The following is a 21,437-nucleotide window of genomic DNA, read 5'->3' as shown; positions in this document are numbered from 1 at the left end:
AGAGAGAGAGAGAGAGAGAGAGAGAGAGAGAGAGAGAGAGAGAGAGAGACCCTGCCATGGTCTTAATACTACTTCTTTCTAACCAAAATTGTCTTTGGGACTAGCAGAATCTAGATTGGTGTCTACTAGGTTGTCCTTCCTATGAGGACATTGACTTAAAGATACTGTTACTACTGCTTCTTGGCACCCAGAGATGAAGTCAGTGCTGAGTGGATGGCCAGATAGGTGACTGAGTGCAGAGAGAGGGTTTGCCTTCTCTGGGTGTATCACACGCTTGCCACTGACACCGTGAGCCACTGATAGAGGACTATGACCCACTCCAACTCAGATCCTAGTCTGCTGAGTACTGGCTAGCTGGCTAGGTCCAGTGCAAGCCAGACTATCTGTCTGTCTATCTGTCTATCATCTATCATCTACATGCCCATCAGTCTATCTAGACAAGGTCTCAGTAGAGTCTAGATTGTCCTCAGACATACTGTACAGCCAAGAATGGCCTTGAACTTCTATCTCCACCCCCAAGTGTTAGGATCACAGGTGTGTGCCATCACTGGTTTATGTAGTGTTGAAGGTTGAACTCAGGGCTTTGAAAATGTTAGACAAAACTCTACCTACTGAGCCACATCCCCAATCCTCAAAACTAGCTTTTTTAGGTTTAAAAATAACCTCCAAGGGAAAACAGAGTAGGAAGAGGTGAGTCCCGAGAGAAGGGGATTTGGGACACAGGCTTGGAATACACAGAAGAGGAGGTGGTGCGGGCTGCAGGGTCGCCATGGAAACACTGCTTGGCACCAGGACCAGAAGACCAGCTGTTTCTTTAAAATGAAGCTCTGCTCAACAGTTTGAAATACACCTTTTTCACTGGGACTCTGTGGACTCACCCCTGAGCAGCCAAGCTGATTTACCATACCTGTGTCTCTGGGCTCTCCCTTAGTCTGGGGTGGACCCAAGAATGGTGCAGGCATCATTCACACCAGTAGCGCCCTGGGTTGCTTCTTAGACATGCAGACTGCACCTGAGGCTGGGGCCTGGGAATCTGAGTTGTACATCCCTCTCTGTGAATAAGCCAGCTAGCTCCTCCAATATACCTGCCCCCACCCCCAATCCCTGTACTGAAGGCTGTGTGGGGCAGTAGGGGACATCAAGGTAAGACTCTAGAATTTAGCCTAGGTTGAAAGGAACCCCCACTGTTCTCCATGGTGCAGAGGAAGCTGTTTGTTACAGAGTACATAGTCTTCCGTGGCAAAATTAGGTTCCAAGGAAAGCCAGGCCATTCTGAACTACACACTTAGCCTGTAGGAGGTATTCTTCCCCTGGGGAAATGGTGATTATGTGTGTGCACATTTGTGTACCTGTGTGCACACGCATACACATGTACATGCATGTGTATGTGTTTAACTGTGGACATGTGAATGTGGCGGCCAGAGATAACTTTGGGTGCCTCCTTTCTTAGTTTTTGAGTCAAGGCCTCACTTGAGTTTGGAGCTCACTCATTCAAATAAACCGTCTGGCCACTGAGCCCAGAGAATCTGGGTCACCACCCCCTGAACACCAGAGTCACTGATATGTGCCACCATACCCTGCTATTTATGTGGGCACTGGGGATTTGAACACAGGTCCTCACGCTTGTGTTCTAAGCCCGTTCCTGACTGAGTCATCTCACCAGCTCCCTGAAACATTCGTTACTTTAAGAAGGATGTCCCAACACAAAACACCGAACTAATAGCCAGGGTCAATGAAAACCTCAGGTAAGCTGAGTCTTCACAGACCGATAGCTCTGTAATTAACTTCTGCTTTCCCAAAAACATAAACCTCACCTGGGAGGGCATCTGTCTCTTCCCTCCTGGAGCCTTCACGCTCAGGTGAGGCCTGGCCTGAGGTGAGGATCCATCAATATTTGCTCATTAGATGAAGTCCAGGTCCTCCTGCCCTGCCCCCAAGCCATCTGTCAGCCTGCAACAGCTGATGTAGACAGAGCCTGGGGAAGCATGAGCCAGGAAGGTGGGGCTGAGGCTGGGAGGAAGGCCACAGGGTGAGCAGCAGCCTCCACTTAGCATCCAGAGAGACAGCTGGGGCTGTAGGAGTCACCTTCAACCCCGAAGTTAAGATGCCATTGGGGAAAACAAAGAGGAAGAAAAACAGAAATTCAGTTAGGCTTCCTGTACAGAGTCAAGCTCTCCCCAGAGCTACTGGCTATTCACAAGTTTGTTTTTTTTTTCAAAACAATTTTTTTTAAATAGATGTTGTTTGTGGAAGGATCTTATTATATAGGCCTGGCTGGCCTTCAACTTGTGACCCTCCTGCCTCTACCTCCTGAGTTCTAGAGTTACAGGTATGAGTCACTCTGCCAGCTTTAATGTGTGTGTGTGTGTGTATATATATATATATATATGTGTGTGTGTGTGTGTGTGTGTGTGTGTGTGTGTTACATATGTGTTTGTATGTTTTTATATATATGTGTGTATATGTATGTGTATATATGTATATGTATGTTTTATATGTGTATATATGTGCATCTATGTATGTCTCCTTGTATATGTATGTATGTATGTATATTATATGTATGTATACATGTGTGTATGCATGTGCATACATATGTACTTGTGTACATATGTATGTTTATGCATGCATGTACATGCATATAACACACCTGTGTGTGTCTGTCCCTCAGGTTTGTCTGTAGCCAGCATCTTCCACTTGCAGTGATCTCTAGGTTTGTGCACACAGTAGCATTTCAAGACTCCTCTTTTAAGGATGAATAGCATTTATATGCCCGCATTTTCAATTTCTTTCTCTCTCCTCTGTCTCTCTGTTCCTCAGGCAGGAATCTGGAGGCAGGAATTGAAGCAGAGACCATGGAGGAACACTGTTTACTGGCTTGCTCCCCATGGCTTGCTCAGCTTGCTTTCTTATACAGCCCAAACCACCTGCTAAGGGATGGTACCACCCACAGTGGTCTGGCCACTCCCACATCTATCATTAATCAAGAAAAATTCCTTACAGACTTGCCTACAGGCCAGTCTTATGAAGGCAATTTCTACTTGAAGTTCCCTCTGCCCAGATAATCCAACTTGTGTCAAGTTCACAGAAACTACCCAGCATATCTTGCTTAGGTAGTAATTGTGTTTTCTCTTTGGAGAGTGACCATAAAAGTCCTTTGCCAGCTTTTGGGTGGAGTGGTATGGATTTTTTAACTCTGACTTTCCTCATGGATTTTTTAGCACTCTGCACTCCCTGGTTGGTTTTGACTGGTTGATTCAGCCCTGCAGCAGGAGGCAGGCTGGATGTGACTGGGCATGTTGCAGGCACTGTGGTACACTCCTCCCCAGCCTGAACCTGGCACCTGCAGAGTTGGTCATGGTGAAGGGAATAAGAGGCTAACAGTCTAGGATTCAGATTGAGGCTGGGACACCAAGGGACTCCTCTGAGGCCTCTGATCCGAACGCATGTCTCTTCTGTCTGTTTGGCATTCCTGATTATAGTCCCTCTGAACACCTTTCCTGATGCATTGATACCCACTGTCTCAGATTCCTGTCCTGGGCTGCAGGGACAGTGAGACCGGAAGTCTCCTGGTTCTGAGGTTCTCCACCACTACTTGGGTACAAGTGTGCCTGCAGGGCCTGCCCCTTAGCATTCCCTTCTTCCCAGACATTCTCAGTCCCCCCCGCCCCAAGCCCCTCTCCCTGGCTCCCTCTGCCCTCAACCTCTTTTCTATGACTTGAGCAGTGAAGTTTCAGTTATTTGACATTCAAATGAAAAGATGAAACTGTTTCGTATGTATGTATGTATGTATGTATGTATGTATGTATGTATGTATATATGTACGTATGTTTGTATGTATGTAACACACATGCCACAGTGCATGTATAGTCAGAAGACTGCACACAAGAGTCAGTTCTTTCTTTCCATCATTGAACTCAGGTTGTCAGACTTGGCAGAACCCCCCTTACCCAGTGAACTAATGCAATGGCCCCAAACAGGGGTCTGAACTGAGGAGCAGGATGTGTGACTGTGCTTTCGTGCCTTGAGGATGTAAGTTACTGACAGCAGCTCTGCTCCCAGAGCTTGGACCATTAATCATTCTTGCAGAAGGCCACCACTGTTTGCCCTCAGAATAAGGATCAATACCAAGTGTGGAAGCCATAGGCTGGGTAGACAGAAGATTCCATGGGTATAAAGTCCTGCCCACGGCTGAGTGGACACCAGGCTGATGACCCCTGAGGGGCTTGTCTGCAGTGCTGGGCATCCATTTGGCATGCTCTGGGTTGCAAGGCAGAGCTCAAAAAGTAAGAACAGCATCACTTGTGAGCATTCGAGGTGGCCAGGCTACAGGGTGGATGGACTTGGTGGCCAAATAATATTAATATCAGAGAAACAGACTCTGTGTCCTTCTACCTGTGGTGCTTTGTCCTAACTCTGACTCATCTTACAGTCACAAGACAGGGGCATGTGGTTTCTGCCTAATGGGGACACAGTCTGTCTGGAGCATGCCTACCATAGCATCTGGGCTGGCTTCCCTAGGATTGAACAGGAAAAGCCATGAATAGGGAGGATCAGAGCAAGCAATCATAGATGGCCCCAGACAACCAGGTGACAATGTGCGGGAAAGCAGATAGAAGAGAATCAGGATGGGACTTTCTGCTTCAGGATAGGCAGGAAAGCGTTCCCTGGCTCTGTGACGGGCCCTATAAAGAACCCCATTCATTCCTGGAGCCCAGTGATGAGTCCCCCACCAAAACCACAAGTTCAGCCAGCCATGACTCAAATCAAGAACCAAAGCCAGACTTCCTATAAAGCAATTGAGGTGGAAGAAATTCAACTGCAGACAGAGCCATGCTCCCAAGGCCACCCGAACAGGCTCACTTCTGGTCGCAATATGTATCAGAGAGGCTGGCTCTGAGTCAAAGGTGATTGAGACCCAGCAGTATCTAGGAACTTCTTGGGGCAGAGGAACAAGATAGAACACCTGAGGCTGGACCAGGTGCTGCAATTGCCATTTGGTCCACTAGCAATGTCCAGATGACAGGCAATACTAACAGGCACATGTTATGAAATCCAGTCAAAGTCTCTGGTGGCTCTGTCTGACCCCAAGTGCTTCTGAGTGTCAGTAAAACAGATGGAACCCACACTTGGTGAAATGCAGGGTATGGCTCTGTACTACTGTGTCAGGGACGTGGTCCTTCTGCCTTCTACATACCTCCCTTCTTCAAGGTCAAGGTCAAGCCTGACTTCCAGACTCTCTAATTGCCTGTGGATCACATCCTGTCCTGCCCTTGACCTTCGGTCTGCTGACGCCATATCTCCTAGACAGTTAGATGGACTCACTCTTTCCTTCTGCTGTTTGGGATATCTCCTCAAAGGACAGTGTCACCGACCTCTTTGCAACCTGAAGCAACAGCTCAGAGGTGTCATTTAAGGCAACAGCTCAGAGAGGCAAAGTGATCCAGCCAAAGTAGCCCAGTTCTGGTGCTAGGGTCAAGAGTGGGGCTAAACTTAGCTTCTGTGCTCATGGGTCTGACATGCTAGGGCAAGGGACAGACCACAGCCAGACCACTAACAACTAAAACATTACTGGAGGAGGCCAGTGCTGTGAGCCAAAGACCAGATGTGGTGGTGAGGAGATGTGGGAATAGTTCAGATAGGTGATGGGTGGATCAGAGACGGACTTTGGGGCCTTAGAAGGGAGGTGGGCAGATTTGGGAAGTGCCAGAGGCCAGTGGGTCAGGCAAGACAGGCTTTTACAGGTTACCACAGGAGTCTGGATTTTGTGGTAGATGTGGTGGGTACCACTAGCCCAGTTCAGCCACTGGAAAGGGACAGAGAGAAGGAACAGAGAATAACAGACAAACAAACAGACAAACAGACAAACAGACAAACAGACAGACTGACAGAGAGGCAGAGAGGAAGGCCATAAAGGGGGTTTCACAGAGGAAGCATGATCTTACCCAGAGATGGTTGGGGGGGGGCGAATGATGGGTTATGACTCCCCCATTCGTACATATACTCTTAAATGTGGTTAGAAGGAACATTTTCCTTTCCCAGGCTATGTTCTTGGGGCAGACTGGAGGCAGACCTCCGACCCTGCCTCCTTCAGGAAGTCAGCTCCCACTTTTCCTTCTTGGGGTGGAGATGGTCCCTACCACATCCTTCTGTTCACACCAACTAACCATTTCTATTCACATTTGTAGTTCAACGTCAAAAAGTCCACGGAGCCTGTCCAGCCCCGACCTCTCCTTAAGTTCCCGGACATCTATGGTCCCCGGCCAGCTGTGACGGCCCCAGAAGTTATCAACTACGCAGACTACACCTTGGGGACCACAGAGGAGTCTGCTGCACCTGCTAGCCCCCAGGCCCAGAGAGACAGTCGCCTCAAGAGGCAGGTCACAGAGGAACTGTTCATCCTCCCTCAGAATGGTAGGATTCCCTGCACTTGGTGGGCAGCATGGGGATAGGGAGGGACTTTCCTGTGTCTTTGGACACAGTATGTGACCTGCAGAAGCTGTCCAGAACCCCAGTGTGGTGGGCCCCAATGTTTGACATCCAGGTTTCCTGTGGGAAATGAAGAATCTGTTTCAGTTTTTACTGTGTAATTACATAAGGGATTTAAAAAAATCAAGATTAAAAACAGGCTTCTGAGTTATAAAAAGGCAGACTCTCTCTGCCTTTTTATATGCTTGCTGTGTGGTACTGGACATCCTACTAAGCTTCTCTGAGACTTCACCCTCATCAATGGAGTAAGACCATATTATCACCTACCTGTGAAAGTTACTGTTAAATGTATATCAATAATGACTAAATAATGACTAAAATAAATGCTTGAACCATGGCTTAGCACAAAGCACCAAAACATATGGCTATTGTCACTGTCCCTATTCTTCCTATGAGTACCAGGCTTCAGAACGCAGTGCCCATAGGAGTCCAGCATAGTGCAGCCAGGGCGATAGTAGGGGGGCTGAGATGCAGGCCTTAACCCACAGGAATACAGAAGCTTTTAAGAGAGACAATCCTGAGAGTAAGAAGGTAGCCAGTCCTGTGGTCCAGGTTTGCTACATGTGGCAGCGCAGGCAGCAGCAGCTCTGACAGTGACCTGGGTTCATGTGTATTCCTGTTGGCCAGTGGACAGATGGCCTAACGCAGAGGCCAGCAGTTCTCCCTAGCTTGGCTCTGCAGAAACCACTTCAGTCTGTGCTGCAGATGCGCCGATTCTATTGGCTGTCAGCAGTCAGGCTTCCCTGCCCACATTTTAAATAGATTCAAATTTGAAGATGGGAGAATCAAGTCAGGCAAGATTGATGGGCGTGAGTACTTCTGGAGATGATTCCCACTGCCAGAGCCTCTCTCGGGAGTCCCTGATTGCTCATTGCTTGGATGGAACCAGGATGGAACCCTCCATGGCTCCAGAGAATCCAGCACACATAGACTCCTGTCTTCATTTCCTTCCCATCGCAGAGGGCAGCCATCCTGGTTCTGACCCACAGACAGCTAGACACTTCAGCCACTTCAGCCAACATCCCATGATGCACTGAGTGTGTTTTACTCCCCCAGCTCCACTGCTCCCCTCACTCAAAAGAAAAAAAAACAGCTGCAGAGGCAGTTTTGCAGATGCTGCCCCTGAACAGAACCCAGTCAGGGATAGGTAATGCCAGATGGATGGGGATTGGGTCCTCAGTCTGAGGCTGCATGAGCTCCAAGACCTCTAGGTACCACTACGCCCCCTTGTCTCCCAGTCCACTGCAGCATCCTCAGGATGGCGTTGGAAGCCCAGAGCAACTTGCACACATAGGTGTCTTGGTCTCACCACAGTCGATCTGTTCCTTAGAGGACAGTTTGTAGCAAGAATCTAATAATGAGTCCTCGGGGTCATTAATGGTCCCCTAGAGCCCTGCCCTCTGATTCATCCTGAGGATCAGCAGTTCAGTTCTGGTTGCTTAAAGTGTCATCTGCGGCAGCCACTGTGGTGTCTTAATTCTCCTTTTAGGCTTGATTCACGAGAGTCTTTCACACACCAGGCTCCAGCTCAAGAGAGGGGTGGAGCCAGCAGTACTGGCAGTTTTATTTGTGGTTTTAGGAGCTTCTTGATTAAAGATAAGGTCCTCCGTTCACTCAGCAAATGTTGAATGGACACAAAATCAAAATCAAAGCCACCAACCATCCTTGCCAGTGGCATCAACTCTGGGCTTGGTTTTGCTGTTGTCTCCACCTGTTCTTTCTCGTGATATTTGCCCATATTTCCATCCCCCACCAGAATCATGTGACCACATGACAGCTTTCCTTGTGAAAAGCACACTGTAGACCAGCCCAGAGCTGAGAGCATTCCCCTAAAGAATACACAGCAGCTGCGCGCCAACTTAAGTGCAATATCAGAGTCCACATACTGATCACAATGATCCCTTGAGGTGCGATTCCATAGCCCCTTTAGGGACAGTTTTGGGCTTGGATGACAGAGAGAGCATGATATGATCAGAACTCCAGCATGACAGTCATGATCACCCTGTCTGTCTCCCAGGTGTAGTAGAGGATGTCTGTGTCATGGAGACCTGGAACCCAGAGAAGGCTGCCAGCTGGAACCAGGCCCCCAAACTCCACTTTCGCCTGGACTATGACCAGAAGAAGGCTGAGTTGTTTGTGACTAGCCTGGAAGGTACCACCACTTTGTGTGATTGGAAGGCCCTGAAGGTGGGATGGGAGGGTCTGCAGCTGGAGAGAGCAAGGGTGAGCACTCTGACAAACAGTCCCTCATGCACGATGCTCAGACACAGAGATTCTTCCTCTCTCTCTCCTGTAACCATTCTCACCAGAGATTTCTAGCTGTCAGACATCTTTCTTCCACTTGGTGACTCAAGGACCAGTCCTTTCCACCTGTGGTTCTCCAAGCTCCTCAGACCTCCTGCTAGGTGCTCCTGGCTGATACGATGAGAATTAGAAGAGCTCACAGCCATCCCATAATAGTCTTAGTGGATAGAGCAAGCGTGAGTCTCTGCTTCTCGTATCCATTGGTTGGAGCCTTCTCAGTTGGCCACACTGGTTGCAGGGCATTTTAGGAAAGGTGGCTTGGCAGGCTGCCCACCAGGACAGGGAGATAAGTGATGGATGAACAGCTAGCAGCCTTTGCCAGTAATGCCTTTGACATTGAACAGGGCTCCTGGCCAGACAAAGACAGTCTTTCCAAGGTCAGAAAAATTTCTGATAACTTCCCCAGGAATCAGGTAGTCTGTCTGGTAGGATATCCTGGGGAGCGCTCCTCTGATAGTACACCCCATCACCAACAAAGTTCAGATTTTATGAAGACAACTGAACTGGTGGCAGTGGTGTGTTAACTGTGCCATTTCTATTCCTAATGTCTTCTGTTTCTGTGTTAGCCAACTTTCCATCACTGTGGTAAAGTACCTGAGGAAGGAAGATTTGTTCTGACTCACAGTTCTAGAAGTTTCACTCAGTCCACGGGTAGCCCTGTTGACCTTGGGTCTGTGGTGAGCGGAACACCATGACAGAAAGCACACACTGAGCAAAGTCACTCACCTTACAGTGACAAGGAAGCAGGGGGTAGCCAGAGTCCCAAGATCCTCTTCAAGAGTATGCCAGTTTCCTTTCACTAGGTTCCTCCTCCCTAGAGCACCATAAGCCAGGGACCAAGCCTTCAGCCCACCACCTTTGCAGGACGTGAAGATCCAAACCTGCATCAGTGATTTACCTAGCTGCTGTGATACAATATCCCTACAAAGACGATGCATGTCCATTGTGTACCATGGCTTCCCGGGCTTGAGGCAGCCGCCTACATTGTCTACAGACCAGAAACAGAGAATGATAAACTCTGAGGATCTCAGACCTAGGGTACCTCCCACAGTTGGGTAGGTCTTTGGGATCTAAATGCTCCCTCATGAGCACACCCATAGGTTTGTCCCCTAGGTGATTCTAGACTTGTCAAGTTGACAAAGCTGTCACTCATACCACATCAGCCTTGTGTTGAACTTGACCCTGGGGATGGAAACCAAGGGTTTCAAGCCTGCTGAGTAAGTGCCCCACCCCTGAGCTCCCCCCACTCCAGCCCCTTGTTTCCTTATTTGAGTGAGAATTTTCCCGTTTTACTGTTGTTTAAGATGTTGAATCACTTCCATGTACACCTCTGGTCCTCAGGTAACTACCATTTTACAGATTAGGAAACAATCCAAACCTCTCCTCTGAGGGCTCCAGGTTACTCTGGTAATGAGTGTTGGAGCCAGGAACAAGCAGCCCCTTGAAACTCAGAAGGAAGCTGTTGACTGTGGGGCATTAGGTCCTCAGGCCTCATGGATGGAGAGTGGGCTCACTCAACACCTCTCTCTCTCTCTCTGAAATGTCATCTTCTACACTGAGGGGACAGTCATCAGAGTCTTAGGAGGAGGAAGGTCTGCAGGACACATCCACGCCATGACACTTTAGAAACACCAGTCAGCAGGGAAGGAGTTGGTGGCACAGGGCGGGGCACACTGTGTAGGAGACCTAGGTCCCTTTCCTGGTGAGGTTAAAGACTAAAGCCCATCAGAGTGGCCAAATGCCTGCTAAAATTCACACAAGTGCTATAGCGTAGTTCCTAACTGTGCCCAGAGTTGCATGCGGCTAAGACTTGCTCCCCAATCCACTGGACTTTTTCTCTCACACTCATTTGTTCCCTGGCCATAACATAATTGTTCTGCTGGGTCATGTGATTCCACTATGACATGCTGCCTCACAAAGCAATGTAACCACTGGTACCATGGGCTAGCGTTTCTCAAACTATGAATCCAAGTAAACCTTTTCACTCTCTAAGCTGGTTCTCTAAGGTGTTTGTTACAATGTCAGAAAGCTGATTAACACAATCCACAGTGTGACGCATTCAAAACATCAAGGTCGAGAGAGTCGGAAGCAACATTCATGAGGCAGCAGACGGGTGATTCAGATCACAAGTGGCTGTGTGGTAAATATTTAAAATACGAAATACGTGAGTCACACTTAGCATTGGTAGCTATCCTAACTGAAGCTCGCCAGGGGCCTTGGCACCAGTGGGGACATCTCTGAATCTTGAGGTCAGAAGACATCTGGAAAGAGCCTCCTCTCATCTTTATTATCCAAGGAATCCTTCCCCCAGCCCCATGATGTCCCATTTTGAAATGCTTCTTCCCTACAAGACAGTTACACGGTGATGGAATGCCGTGGCAACCCAGTGGTCCTGCAGACACCCAAGGTCATCTGTGTTCTGTAGCCCTGTCTGGGGACCTATTCCCCTCAATGTCCTGGAAGTCCCAGGTCTGTTTTGTTTTGTTCCTGCCTGCAGCTGTCACCAGTGACCACGAAGGAGGCTGTGACTGTTACATCCAAGGCAGTGTGGCTGTCAAGACCGGCTCCGTGGAGGCACAGACAGCTCTGAAGAAACGGCAGCTGCACACAACCTGGGAGGAGGGCCTGGCCCTGCCTCTGGATGAGGAAGAGCTCCCCACAGCTACCCTGACCCTCACCCTGCGGACCTGTGACCGATTCTCCCGACATAGTGTGATTGGGGAACTCCGCCTGGGCCTAGATGGAGCATCTGTACCCCTGGGGGCAGCACAGTGGGGTGAGCTGAAGACCACAGCAAAGGTAGGGGGTTTTCAGACCAGAGGCTTAGAGCTGGCTGGTAGGGGATGGGAGTAGAAGGTTAAGATGATGGAACAAGACTCAGAGACACTCTTCAGCTCAGGAAAAAAAGGCAGCTTGGGTTTCTGGTTAGAGGCTGGAACAGATTCATAGTCCAGAACGTGGGGTTCCTAGCACCTGTTTGAAGACAGCCCTGCCACCAGGGGGCAGCATTACGGTGAGGGTGGCATCAGTTTCCATGCTATGACAGTCTCCCTCATCTAAACACAGTTTCAGTTCTTGTGTTCCTCTCCAGCTAGCCATGCAGAGATGAGCGGAAGAAGGAAGCACATAGCCCCACTGATCTCAGAGCATGCAGACCTGGGAGCAAACTGATACAGATGGCTGCTGACAGCTGATCTGAGACAGGATTTAGATCCTGGGATGTCTAAGAAGAGCCTGTATGTGCTATGATGGAAAGTTCTGGAAGGCCTGTTAGGCAGGGGTGCTAGTACTGACTCTGAATGAGCTGCCTGGGCTTTGTGAAGACCAGAGTACAGTCAGTGGTCTGCAGAGATACTGGTCTGGGAGAGTGTCTACTGTGGAGGCTGCTGAGACCTTGGGCTCCTTGAGGATCAAGCCATGTTCCCCAGAAGCCAGGACAATATATTGGCGTCAAGGCAAGTCAGGGATGGTGTGTCAGTCCTCAGAATCAATCCAAGAGCCTGTCACTGAGCAGCCTTCAGGGAACTTCTGATAATGATAGCTCATCTGTCAGTTAGCTACTCTACATCACTAAGATGAGTCTAACCTTTTGACACTGGGACATGATGTCATTCACATGCCATGATTTACCATCAAGAACCATCCAATCAAGTCAAGTCATAGATATATATTTAAAAAATCACAAAAAAAAATCTCAGAATGCTTTACATGAGTTTAAGGTTTTGCATTGGGTGGCATTCATAGACATCCTTGGGCCAAAAGGCTTCATACAGCCCATGGGTAACAGGCTGGACCAGTATGGACTAGCTTGTGAAACTCACAAAGTTGCAAGCCTTTCCTACCACCTTTCTGGATAAAACAAGTTGCCAACCTGCCCACTGGGACACTAGTTTTCTGTGTGCCCCATCTCAGTGGCTTGGCTCAGGAAGTCATTTATCTGAATAGTAGCAGTAGCAGTAGCAGTAGTTGTCATGGTTGTCACCATCATCCTCACTTCCCAAACCAGCAAGGTAAGGGCAACACTGTGACCACCCTGTCCACACACAGGGGAGCTGAGGCTGACCTGATTAGAAATTCACACAGCACCAGCAGACCAGATGGGCAGATAGCTCAGCCTCGACGGCACGTCCTTCTGACTCACCCTGGGTGCTTTTTCAGACTGCCATGCACTTGCTAGAGGAGGTGATGGACAGGCGTCTTTCCTATTCAAGCCTGGACTGGAGGAGGCAGAACAGATTCCCTTCCTCACCTGCTTCTCTTTGGTTCATTGTTTCTCCTGAGCCCCATTTCTCTGTCTTTTCTCTGCTTGGAAAATTGATAGGAAAAACCACAGCCACACCTTTGAAACCTGGTGTCTCAAAGCCCACTTTCTAATGGCTATGTGGCTTGGGGTGAATGTGGGGTCACATACAGGGTCCCTGGTGGGAGAGAAGACATGTGGGCTTATTAAACTAGTACGCTTATTTTCTCTGGCGCTTAGACGGTCCCCCTATTAGGCTTGGGTGTTTGGTATGACCCAAGAAGGGCTGAAATCCACCTCACTGAGACAGAATCCTGGGTTCTTGCCTGCTTCTGTCTATCCCCTGAAAGACAACAATCACTCATTCCCAAGCACCTCACCCAACCCCTGCTGTGTCCCAGGCAGCCAGCCACAGCTGCAGCGGGAGTCCTGTCCTCAGGCTCATCCATCTTAATGTCATCACTGGCTGCAGCTGTCACTACTCCACAGCTAGCCAGGCGCATCTCTTTCCCTTAGGACAGTGGTGTGCGGGAGCCATCCAGCTCCCGGCCAGGTCAGGAACCACACCCAGATGCAGACTGAGGGCTGATTGAAAGCTGGTGAGGGAGTCTGCAGTTTCTGTAACCCAGATGTTTTTGTTTTGTTTTTTTTTTCTTTTCTGGGCTTGAATGGGTTAACAGAGGTGGCAGCAGTGTCCCAGTTCCTGCCGGAAGACATTTAGCCAAAAGTGGCATGTGCGTCATTGGGGACAACAGAGCACCCCACTCTTGAGGGCAGCCTGAGTGATTCACTGAGCATCTAAGAGAAAAGGAGGCAGGGAGAGACAGGAAGAGGGAAGGAGAAAAGGCTGGTTTTCTTTCATTTGCAGTGCTTTGAGCATCGGAGCCCCAGGGCCAGGTGTCGCTGCAGTTCTCTTGTGTGATGACATCCACAAGGCTGGTCCTGTTTTTCACTCTGGCATATGTAAGAAGACCATCAGGAGTGCAGGCCTGCTGAGGGATAGGAGACAGAAGGCTCAGGCCTGGTCATCTGTAACAGCAGCCCAGGCCAGCTGTGTCGCTCTGATGGGTGACCTTGCCGGCTCTGCTGCTCTTGGGCTATGTGCTTGTCACCTATCCCCAGACCTCGCTGCCTCCACTGTCACGTGAGATCACAAGAACAGACTGTCCACCTAGGAAGCCAGAGCAGTGACCTGGGACTTAGAGCAGACTCCACAGGAGTCTCAGATTTGCTGTGTCATAGCTACTGACCCAGGAGATAGCAAGCCCCACCTGGCTCTCCTGTGGATTATGAGAATTTCAGTGCCCTTCCCAGGGACACTGCCAAGATTAAGAGAGATGTCTGAGATTTTCCTGGCAAACATTTATTTTGTATCCAGTGCATGCTGGCCCCAGGGATGTGTAATGAACCTTCAGTCTGGTGGGACAGGCAACACACTTAGGTGGATCAGAGTGCTCGTGTTTAATAGACCTTGGCCATCTGCACTCTTGTCACAGCAAGAGTCCCTGACACTCCCAGATCAATTTGTCATGTGACTAGCCATCTATATCTAATTAAACTTCTACTGAAATCTCAAGGCCAAGGCCTGCCTCTGGGCATCTCGACAGACCAGGGTAGACCACTAGCTGCCTCGAGGGTCCAATTAGCAAGGACAGGAATGGAGGCAGAGCGGGAAAGCTCGTTTCCCGATGCTACACCAGGAGGGTGGGCACTTAAGTCTAACAAGCACTTAAGAAAGCTGTCTGACTTCCTGTCCTGAAGTAGCTCTGAGATGGCAAGGGAAGGACAATTGTGGAGACAAAGGTGTGGGTGAGGTCATCTCACTTCTCTTGGGGGTATTGCTACTGGTTTGGGAGTTCAGTTTCCAACATGAGGTAATGACCTGCAGGTTCCCCAATTCTTAGAACTAGAAACAAAAGGGGAGAAAAGACTAGAGGAGCAGAACAGAATCAGGGTAGAGACCTGGCTCCTCCTTCAAGAGCAAAGGATAGTTTCGAAAGAGTCCCCTGGGAAGAATAAGCCATTAGGGTCATGGTAGAGACATTTGTCCTGGATGACAGGCATGCTCTGAGGCAGAGGGTGTGCTCAGTACACACAGCAGGGTTCCACTATCCATTGAGGGAGGCAGGGGAGCAGGGGTGGGGGGGTCGGGGTCAGTTGTGACAGTGTGACTGAAGTAAAGGGTTCTGTGACCACTCACCAGTGACCTCAGTGTTTGGGTGGGGGATGGGCTCCCTGGATCCCCTCACTGGGCAGCAGAAAAAGACAAAATCTGGGTCCTAATAGCTGTGCCACAGGTCAGGGAGGGTTTCATTCAAAAGGCTTGGCAACAGTTCAAAACTCCTCCAGGAAGTTGATGGGAGATACTGTAAACCAGCACCTGGGGGGTGTGGGTGGACATGGGGCTGGCGCTGGGGGCACTGAGGGTGCTGGGGGCGGACAGAGAAAGAGTGTCTCAAGCTTACTCTGACTGCGACACTGCCTGCTGGTTCTTGCCCACTGTCCTTGGTGCCCAGCCTTGTGCCGATGTTGCTGGCTCCTGTTGGTGAATCCAGTTCCTATTAAGCATTAGGACATGCCATGCCATTGGTGATGTTAGCCTGCAAAGCTGGAGTCATCTCTTCAAATAAAGAAATGGACAACTTGGGCCTGAAAAAATGGCTCAGTGACAGAGAGCTCCAACAGTTCCTAAAGGGGACCCACATTCCAGCATACATGTTTGGTGACTCAAAGCTCCCTGTAACCCCAGTTTCAAGGGATTTGATGTCACCTGGTCTCTGAGGGCACCTACATTCACACATGCACACACCCCTCACATACACACAAATATACATGATTAAAAATAAACAAAAACAAGGGGAGAAAAGCAATAACTCTACTCCCCCAGGAGTCTGATGGGTCCATTCTATGACTCTCAAACTGGGTTCCCTAGGGCCCTAGATATCTACTAAGGCACCTCCCAAGTCTAGGCAAAGGGTGCAGAAGGAGAGAGGCCCCCTGCTTTCCACCCTCAATGTAGCGTGAGAGGGGGCTGCTTTCTGTTTATAAGTTGGATTTAAAGAGAAATCGTGTGCCAGGACATGGCAGCTCATGCCTAATCTCAACACTCAAGAGGCAGAGGCAGAGGCAGAGGCAGAAGCAGAGGCAGAGGCAGAGGCAGGTGTAGCTCTTAAATTTGAGGCCAGCCTGATCTACATAATGAGTTCTGGGCCAGCTAGGGCTACATAGTGAGACCATGTTTCAAATAAATAAACATAGAGCAATGACATATGGTAGACCAAGTACTCCTGTTGGCATACATGCCAGCCCCCTTTCTCTGAGCCCTGCTGCCTTGTACAGTGGTAGATAAATGAACCTTAGATGAGTGGACTCCGGAATGTCTATGGGGTATGAGGGCAGTGTGACTCCAGCCTTGGCGTCAGTCGATGGGTCAGAAGCCAACTGCAAGTGCAATCTCTACCCTTCTATGTTCAGGAAACATCTGCAGGGATGGGGGAGGTCCTTCTGTCAATCAGCTACCTCCCAGCTGCCAATCGCCTCCTGGTGGTGCTGATTAAAGCCAAGAACCTCCACTCCAACCAATCCAAGGAGCTTCTGGGCAAGGGTAAGTGTGGGTGCAAGGAGAGGGGCAGGATGCCCCAGCTCTGGGATACATAAAGAAGGCAGTGGTACATGGCATAAAATAGAGATGGGTGAATGAGGAGTCCCATTGTAGAATCACCCTCAGCATCTGTTGCCAGTTCTGATGGGCACACTCAGGCCTTTAAGTTCTCTTACCTCTCTGCTAGTGATCTCACACCCTCCCGTTTTCTTCTCCATTCCAACCAAGGCTTGCCCAAATGCCCCCCATACACACCTGCTGCACATGGGTGACAGCAGCTGATGTGTGGCTATCAAGGTAAAGTCTGGGGCTTAAGGAGTCTGTGATACAGATGCCCACATAAACCTATTCACGAAAGCCTGTAGGTTTAAGATTGCCTTCTGATATCTGGGCACAGGTTCCTAGTTGTGAGGACCAAGCAGCCTCTCCTATCAAAGCAGAAAAGCAGCAAGGATAAGCTAGAACATACCTCCACATGGAATGGAGTGCTTAATGCAAGATATCAATAATACAGACATCATCCTTATGTATTAAAGTTAAAAATACAGATTCACCTGTTCATTCCTAACAGGTCTTGGGTAAATGAAATCAGAAGGGCTGGTGTTGCTACAGTCCTGAGCCACAGGTCAGAGGCTGATGCCTGGCTTCATCCCTTTCAGTCAATTCTGTCTTGCTTTTTTTTTTTTTAATAGCTCCCATCAGAACCATTACAGAAGAGCACTTTGTGTCTGAAATATCTCTGTAGAAATAACAAACTAACCACCCAGGGGCGATAACCATAGCAATAAATACAGAGTAACAATTATTCTCACATTAGCTTGGGCAACCTTGACTAATGAAAACAAACTGTCTGAAGCTGTGGAAGCTTGCCTGCTGACTTGTGAATTTCCTAGGGACCTGAGGCCGGGGAGTCTGCCTTCACCCTCTCTATAGTAAATCCAGGTCCTCAAGTAAAACTTAGGAAAGAGACATGTGAACAGAACTCAGCTAGGTAGGACCATCTTAACAATGAACACAAAGGCTTGAATGGAGAGGATGAAGGTGGAGAGGTCAATTTTTTTCTGGTTTGGTTTGATAGCAAACTAGAGGATGCTTAAGCCCTTGCCCCTGACTTGGTTTGTCAAGTCGCTTAGAAAGGGCTTAAGACCCAGAGGTCTGAGCTACCCACTGACCTCGTATGTTTTGTGACAGGCTAATGTATCTCCAATCTGAAAATCTAATAAATGCCAACTTCTGGAGTCTCCTGACCACTAGTGGAGAATTCCACTCCACGAACACTTGCTTTTATGCTGTATAAAAGTGTCTTTAGGCTGTGTATATAAGACGGATGTGAAAGCCTAGGGGTGCAGGCCTAGAATCCCAGCTTCTGTGAAGGCAGGAAGACCTCAAGTTCCAGGACTGACTGGGCTGCAGAGGAAGTTCGAGACCAAGCGTAGTGACTTGTTACAACCTTGTCTTGAAAGAAAAAAAAAAAAGACTGGGGATTTGGCTCAGTGCTAGAATGCTTGCTTAGTATATGTAAAGTTCAAGGTTCAAGAAAAAAAGAATCATTAAATTAATGTTATGTTTACACTTGAGTCTCAATCCCAATTTGCAAATATCCCCTAGTCTGAAAAACACCCCAAATCTGAAATGTTTATGGTCCCAAACCTTACAGAGAAAGATATTCAACCTGCATGGTCAGTCTTTCACATTCTAATGCAAGCTTTAGACATGCAACTTTGTTTTCTATCCCTAGACCAGTTCCTGCCATCTGGTAGATACTTAATACCTGTTGAGTGAATGTATGGTCCAGTGGAAGTGTAGGGAACTCCAAGAAGGAGCAGTATTCCAGGTATGACCAGATCTTAGCAGCTCACTCGCTCCCCTCCAACTCTCTTTTCTCTGTACCCCTCCCTAGATGTCTCTGTCAAGGTGACCTTGAAACACCAGGCTCAGAAGCTGAAGAAGAAACAGACAAAACGGGCCAAGCACAAGATCAACCCCGTGTGGAACGAGATGATCATGTTTGAGCTACCGGATGACCTGCTGCGGGCCTCCAGTGTGGAGCTGGAGGTGCTGGGCCAGGGCGAGGAGGGGCCAAGCTGTGAGCTGGGCCACTGCAGCCTAGGCCTGCATGCCTCGGGCTCTGAGCGCAGCCACTGGGAGGAGATGCTAAAAAACCCACGCCGGCAGATTGCCATGTGGCACCAATTGCACCTGTAGTTGGCCGCCTGCCACCGGCCACTGACCGTCTTTCTTGGACACAGTCATCTTCCAGGCTCAGCTGTCAGTCATCCCCTCGTGCCCTCCACATGCCTACACTCAAAGACAGATGCAGACATGTTGGCTGAGGCCAGGACCTCATTCCTCTCTTACTGTATTCCCAATACTGAAAAGTGAGCAGCATCACCAGGACAATGAGTGAGATTGGCATGTCGGGTCACTCAGAAGACTGAGTCTTGTCATCTGTGTTATGGAAAAAGATGTGTGTCAGATACACTCAGTGAGCAGTTCCTGCTCACATTGATCTAAAGCAGCAGTTCTCAACCTGTGTCACGACCCTCTATCTCCAAAAATATTTACATTATGATTCATAACAGTAGCAAAATTACTGTTACAAAGTAGCAATGAAAACAATTCTGTGGTTGGAGATCACCAAAACACAAGGAATTTTATTATAGGGTCACAGCATTAGGAAGGTTGAGAATCATTGGCTGGCCAGCAGGTCCCTGGACCACTGGGGGGTCATGTTACATTGATTCTCTGAGTGGGATACACAAGGCATCTGTCCTTAACTAGCCCGGGGTTCTGGAGCAGAGCAGGAAGGGCTGCACTTGATGAGATCCCTTCCACACTACCCAGGCAGCCTTTCCAGCCCTGACCTCCAGGAGCTCAGCACCAGGGCAGTATGAAGACAGAAACACTCTGCTTACTTTATTTCTCCTTTTTTATATTTCTGCTGTTCGTATTCCACTCTTGGCTATATTGTGTGTTTTGACTGTTTTATTTAAGAAATCAGAGTGGGTTTTGTTTGTTTGTTTGTTTTTTATCACACGTGGAGTGTCCTTTCCCTGGCATGCTCCCGTGGAGTTGGTCTACTGCATTCTGAGGACAGCTGTCAAGTCACCCACCCAGCTGACTCCGTGTGACAGACCTGTCCTTCTCAGTATGGCTGTACTTCAGGAAGAAGCAATCCTGAGCTTGACTTGTTCCATCTGGCTGTGGGAATGAGGAGGCGGATGAACTTTAAAGAGGAAACATGGCCTCTTGAAAACATGCCTCCCTTCAGTTTGGGGGACATGGCCCTTTAACTTGGAAATGACAAAAAAGCTAGGTTTGGTTGCTCCTGTTGATGTTTCCAATAGATGCCCCACTAGGAATCAAATGTAAGTAGCTAGCTAGCTGCAGGAGTAGATAGTTGTGAGCCAGAATTCGGGTTGTCAGTTACTTCCTTGCTCCACAGCGCCTCAGTGTGGCCACCTGTAGCACAGCACCAATGTCATGGGAGCTTGCCAGTCCAACTTCAGAAGGTAAGCAATGAGGCATCTTAGCAGGCATCAGTTGTCACTATTCACTTGATGGCACTTCCTGGCTCCCTCCATTGGCTGTGCTTTTTCTCCAAAACCTCCTCTGTAAATTGCTCAGAGATGTTAGACTGGTGAACCAAAAACTTTCAGTCACCTTTCACATCGGCTTAGCCTGTTTCCAGCCATGCTTGTGAGTCACCTCCGAATCCGTTTGGTAAGGAACCTATCTATGTCTTTGCCAGGGAATGTTTTCTGGCAAGAGGTGGAAATAAAGTGAGAGGCCATTACAGGCTGGGGTACTGCGGGGCAATTAGGAGTTCACCCCAGTCTCCTGTGAATCCCCTCCCAATGTCAACTAGGTATCTATTTGTTGAGTGTCCGCCGAGACCTTGCATGTGTCTGTCCATTCTGATTAGAGGAGGCTCTGGGGGTCGAGTGAGCATCGTATCACCTTAACGGAAACAACAGATAAGAGGAGCCGGGGGATGCTGTTCAGGTCAACAGCTCTCAGAAATAAAGCGGCCCGGGCGTAGGGAGCAGTGTCTGAACTGAACTGAGGCGGGAATCTTTGGAGGAGAAAGTTAGTCCTGTGGAATGTTTCTGCCCTCCCTGTTTCCTGTTGTTAGATGCTGTGTGTTCATTATGCCGTCCCAAATCAAAGCACAAAACGACGCATGAGACATTGTGGTCACATGTCTGGTTACACTTTGGAGCACAAATCTTACAGTGGTAAATAAATCATTTCCAATTGGTTTGGCAGCCTGGTGTTTCTCTTTGTTCCTTTTTGTTACTATTTTAGATGTACAAAATTCAGAAAAAAAATCTTGTGTATCAAGCACCTGTGGACCTCTGCCAACTTCAACAAACCTACTCCAGTTGAATTTCGCTCGCTCTAGTGCCCTATACTGAGAAGACCAAGATTTTACATTCTGATTTGTTATTCTAAGCTTTCCTTTATATTTTTACTAGATGAACATTTGATCCCTGAGCACTAGTACTTGTGTTTTTTCAAGTTTTACTTCAATTCTTAAATTGTATCACACTTTTTTTTTGTTCAACGTTTAAAATTTTAAGCTTCATGCAAACATGTGGTTCTAACTAATTCCCCTTTCACAGCTGTATAATATTCCACTGTATGGATCTGGCACAGCCCATTCTACTGATGTACACTTAAATCTCTCCCTCCCTCCATCCCTCCTTCCCTCTCCCTCTCCCTCCCCTCCCTGATCCATCTCAGCAGTTGTTTCCTATGTACATGTATAGTCTCTTGGGGAATATGTCTAAAAGTGAGTGGAGC

The 21,437-nt window shown here is 48.6% G+C and overlaps 1 protein-coding gene across 1 annotated transcript in view; it reads left to right on the top strand.

The window, feature by feature from the left end:
- Syt13 (synaptotagmin 13) overlaps window positions 1-21,217 on the top strand; it is a 41,036-nt gene extending 19,819 nt beyond the window's left edge. Inside the window, exons 2-6 of the mRNA XM_028778607.1 lie at window positions 6,186-6,411; window positions 8,504-8,638; window positions 11,288-11,589; window positions 16,505-16,634; window positions 18,532-21,217. Coding sequence (XP_028634440.1) covers window positions 6,186-6,411; window positions 8,504-8,638; window positions 11,288-11,589; window positions 16,505-16,634; window positions 18,532-18,836 — 1,098 coding nt within the window. The 3' untranslated portion in view covers window positions 18,837-21,217. The remainder of the gene's footprint in view (window positions 1-6,185; window positions 6,412-8,503; window positions 8,639-11,287; window positions 11,590-16,504; window positions 16,635-18,531) is intronic.
- Window positions 21,218-21,437: the final 220 nt, after the last annotated feature.

The sequence above is a fragment of the Grammomys surdaster genome, unplaced genomic scaffold, assembly GCF_004785775.1.
Source record: "Grammomys surdaster isolate TR1022 unplaced genomic scaffold, NIH_TR_1.0 338, whole genome shotgun sequence".
Taxonomy (NCBI): Eukaryota; Metazoa; Chordata; class Mammalia; order Rodentia; family Muridae; genus Grammomys; species Grammomys surdaster.
Note: the sequence above shows the minus strand (reverse complement) of the source record. Positions and strands in the feature narration are given on the sequence as shown.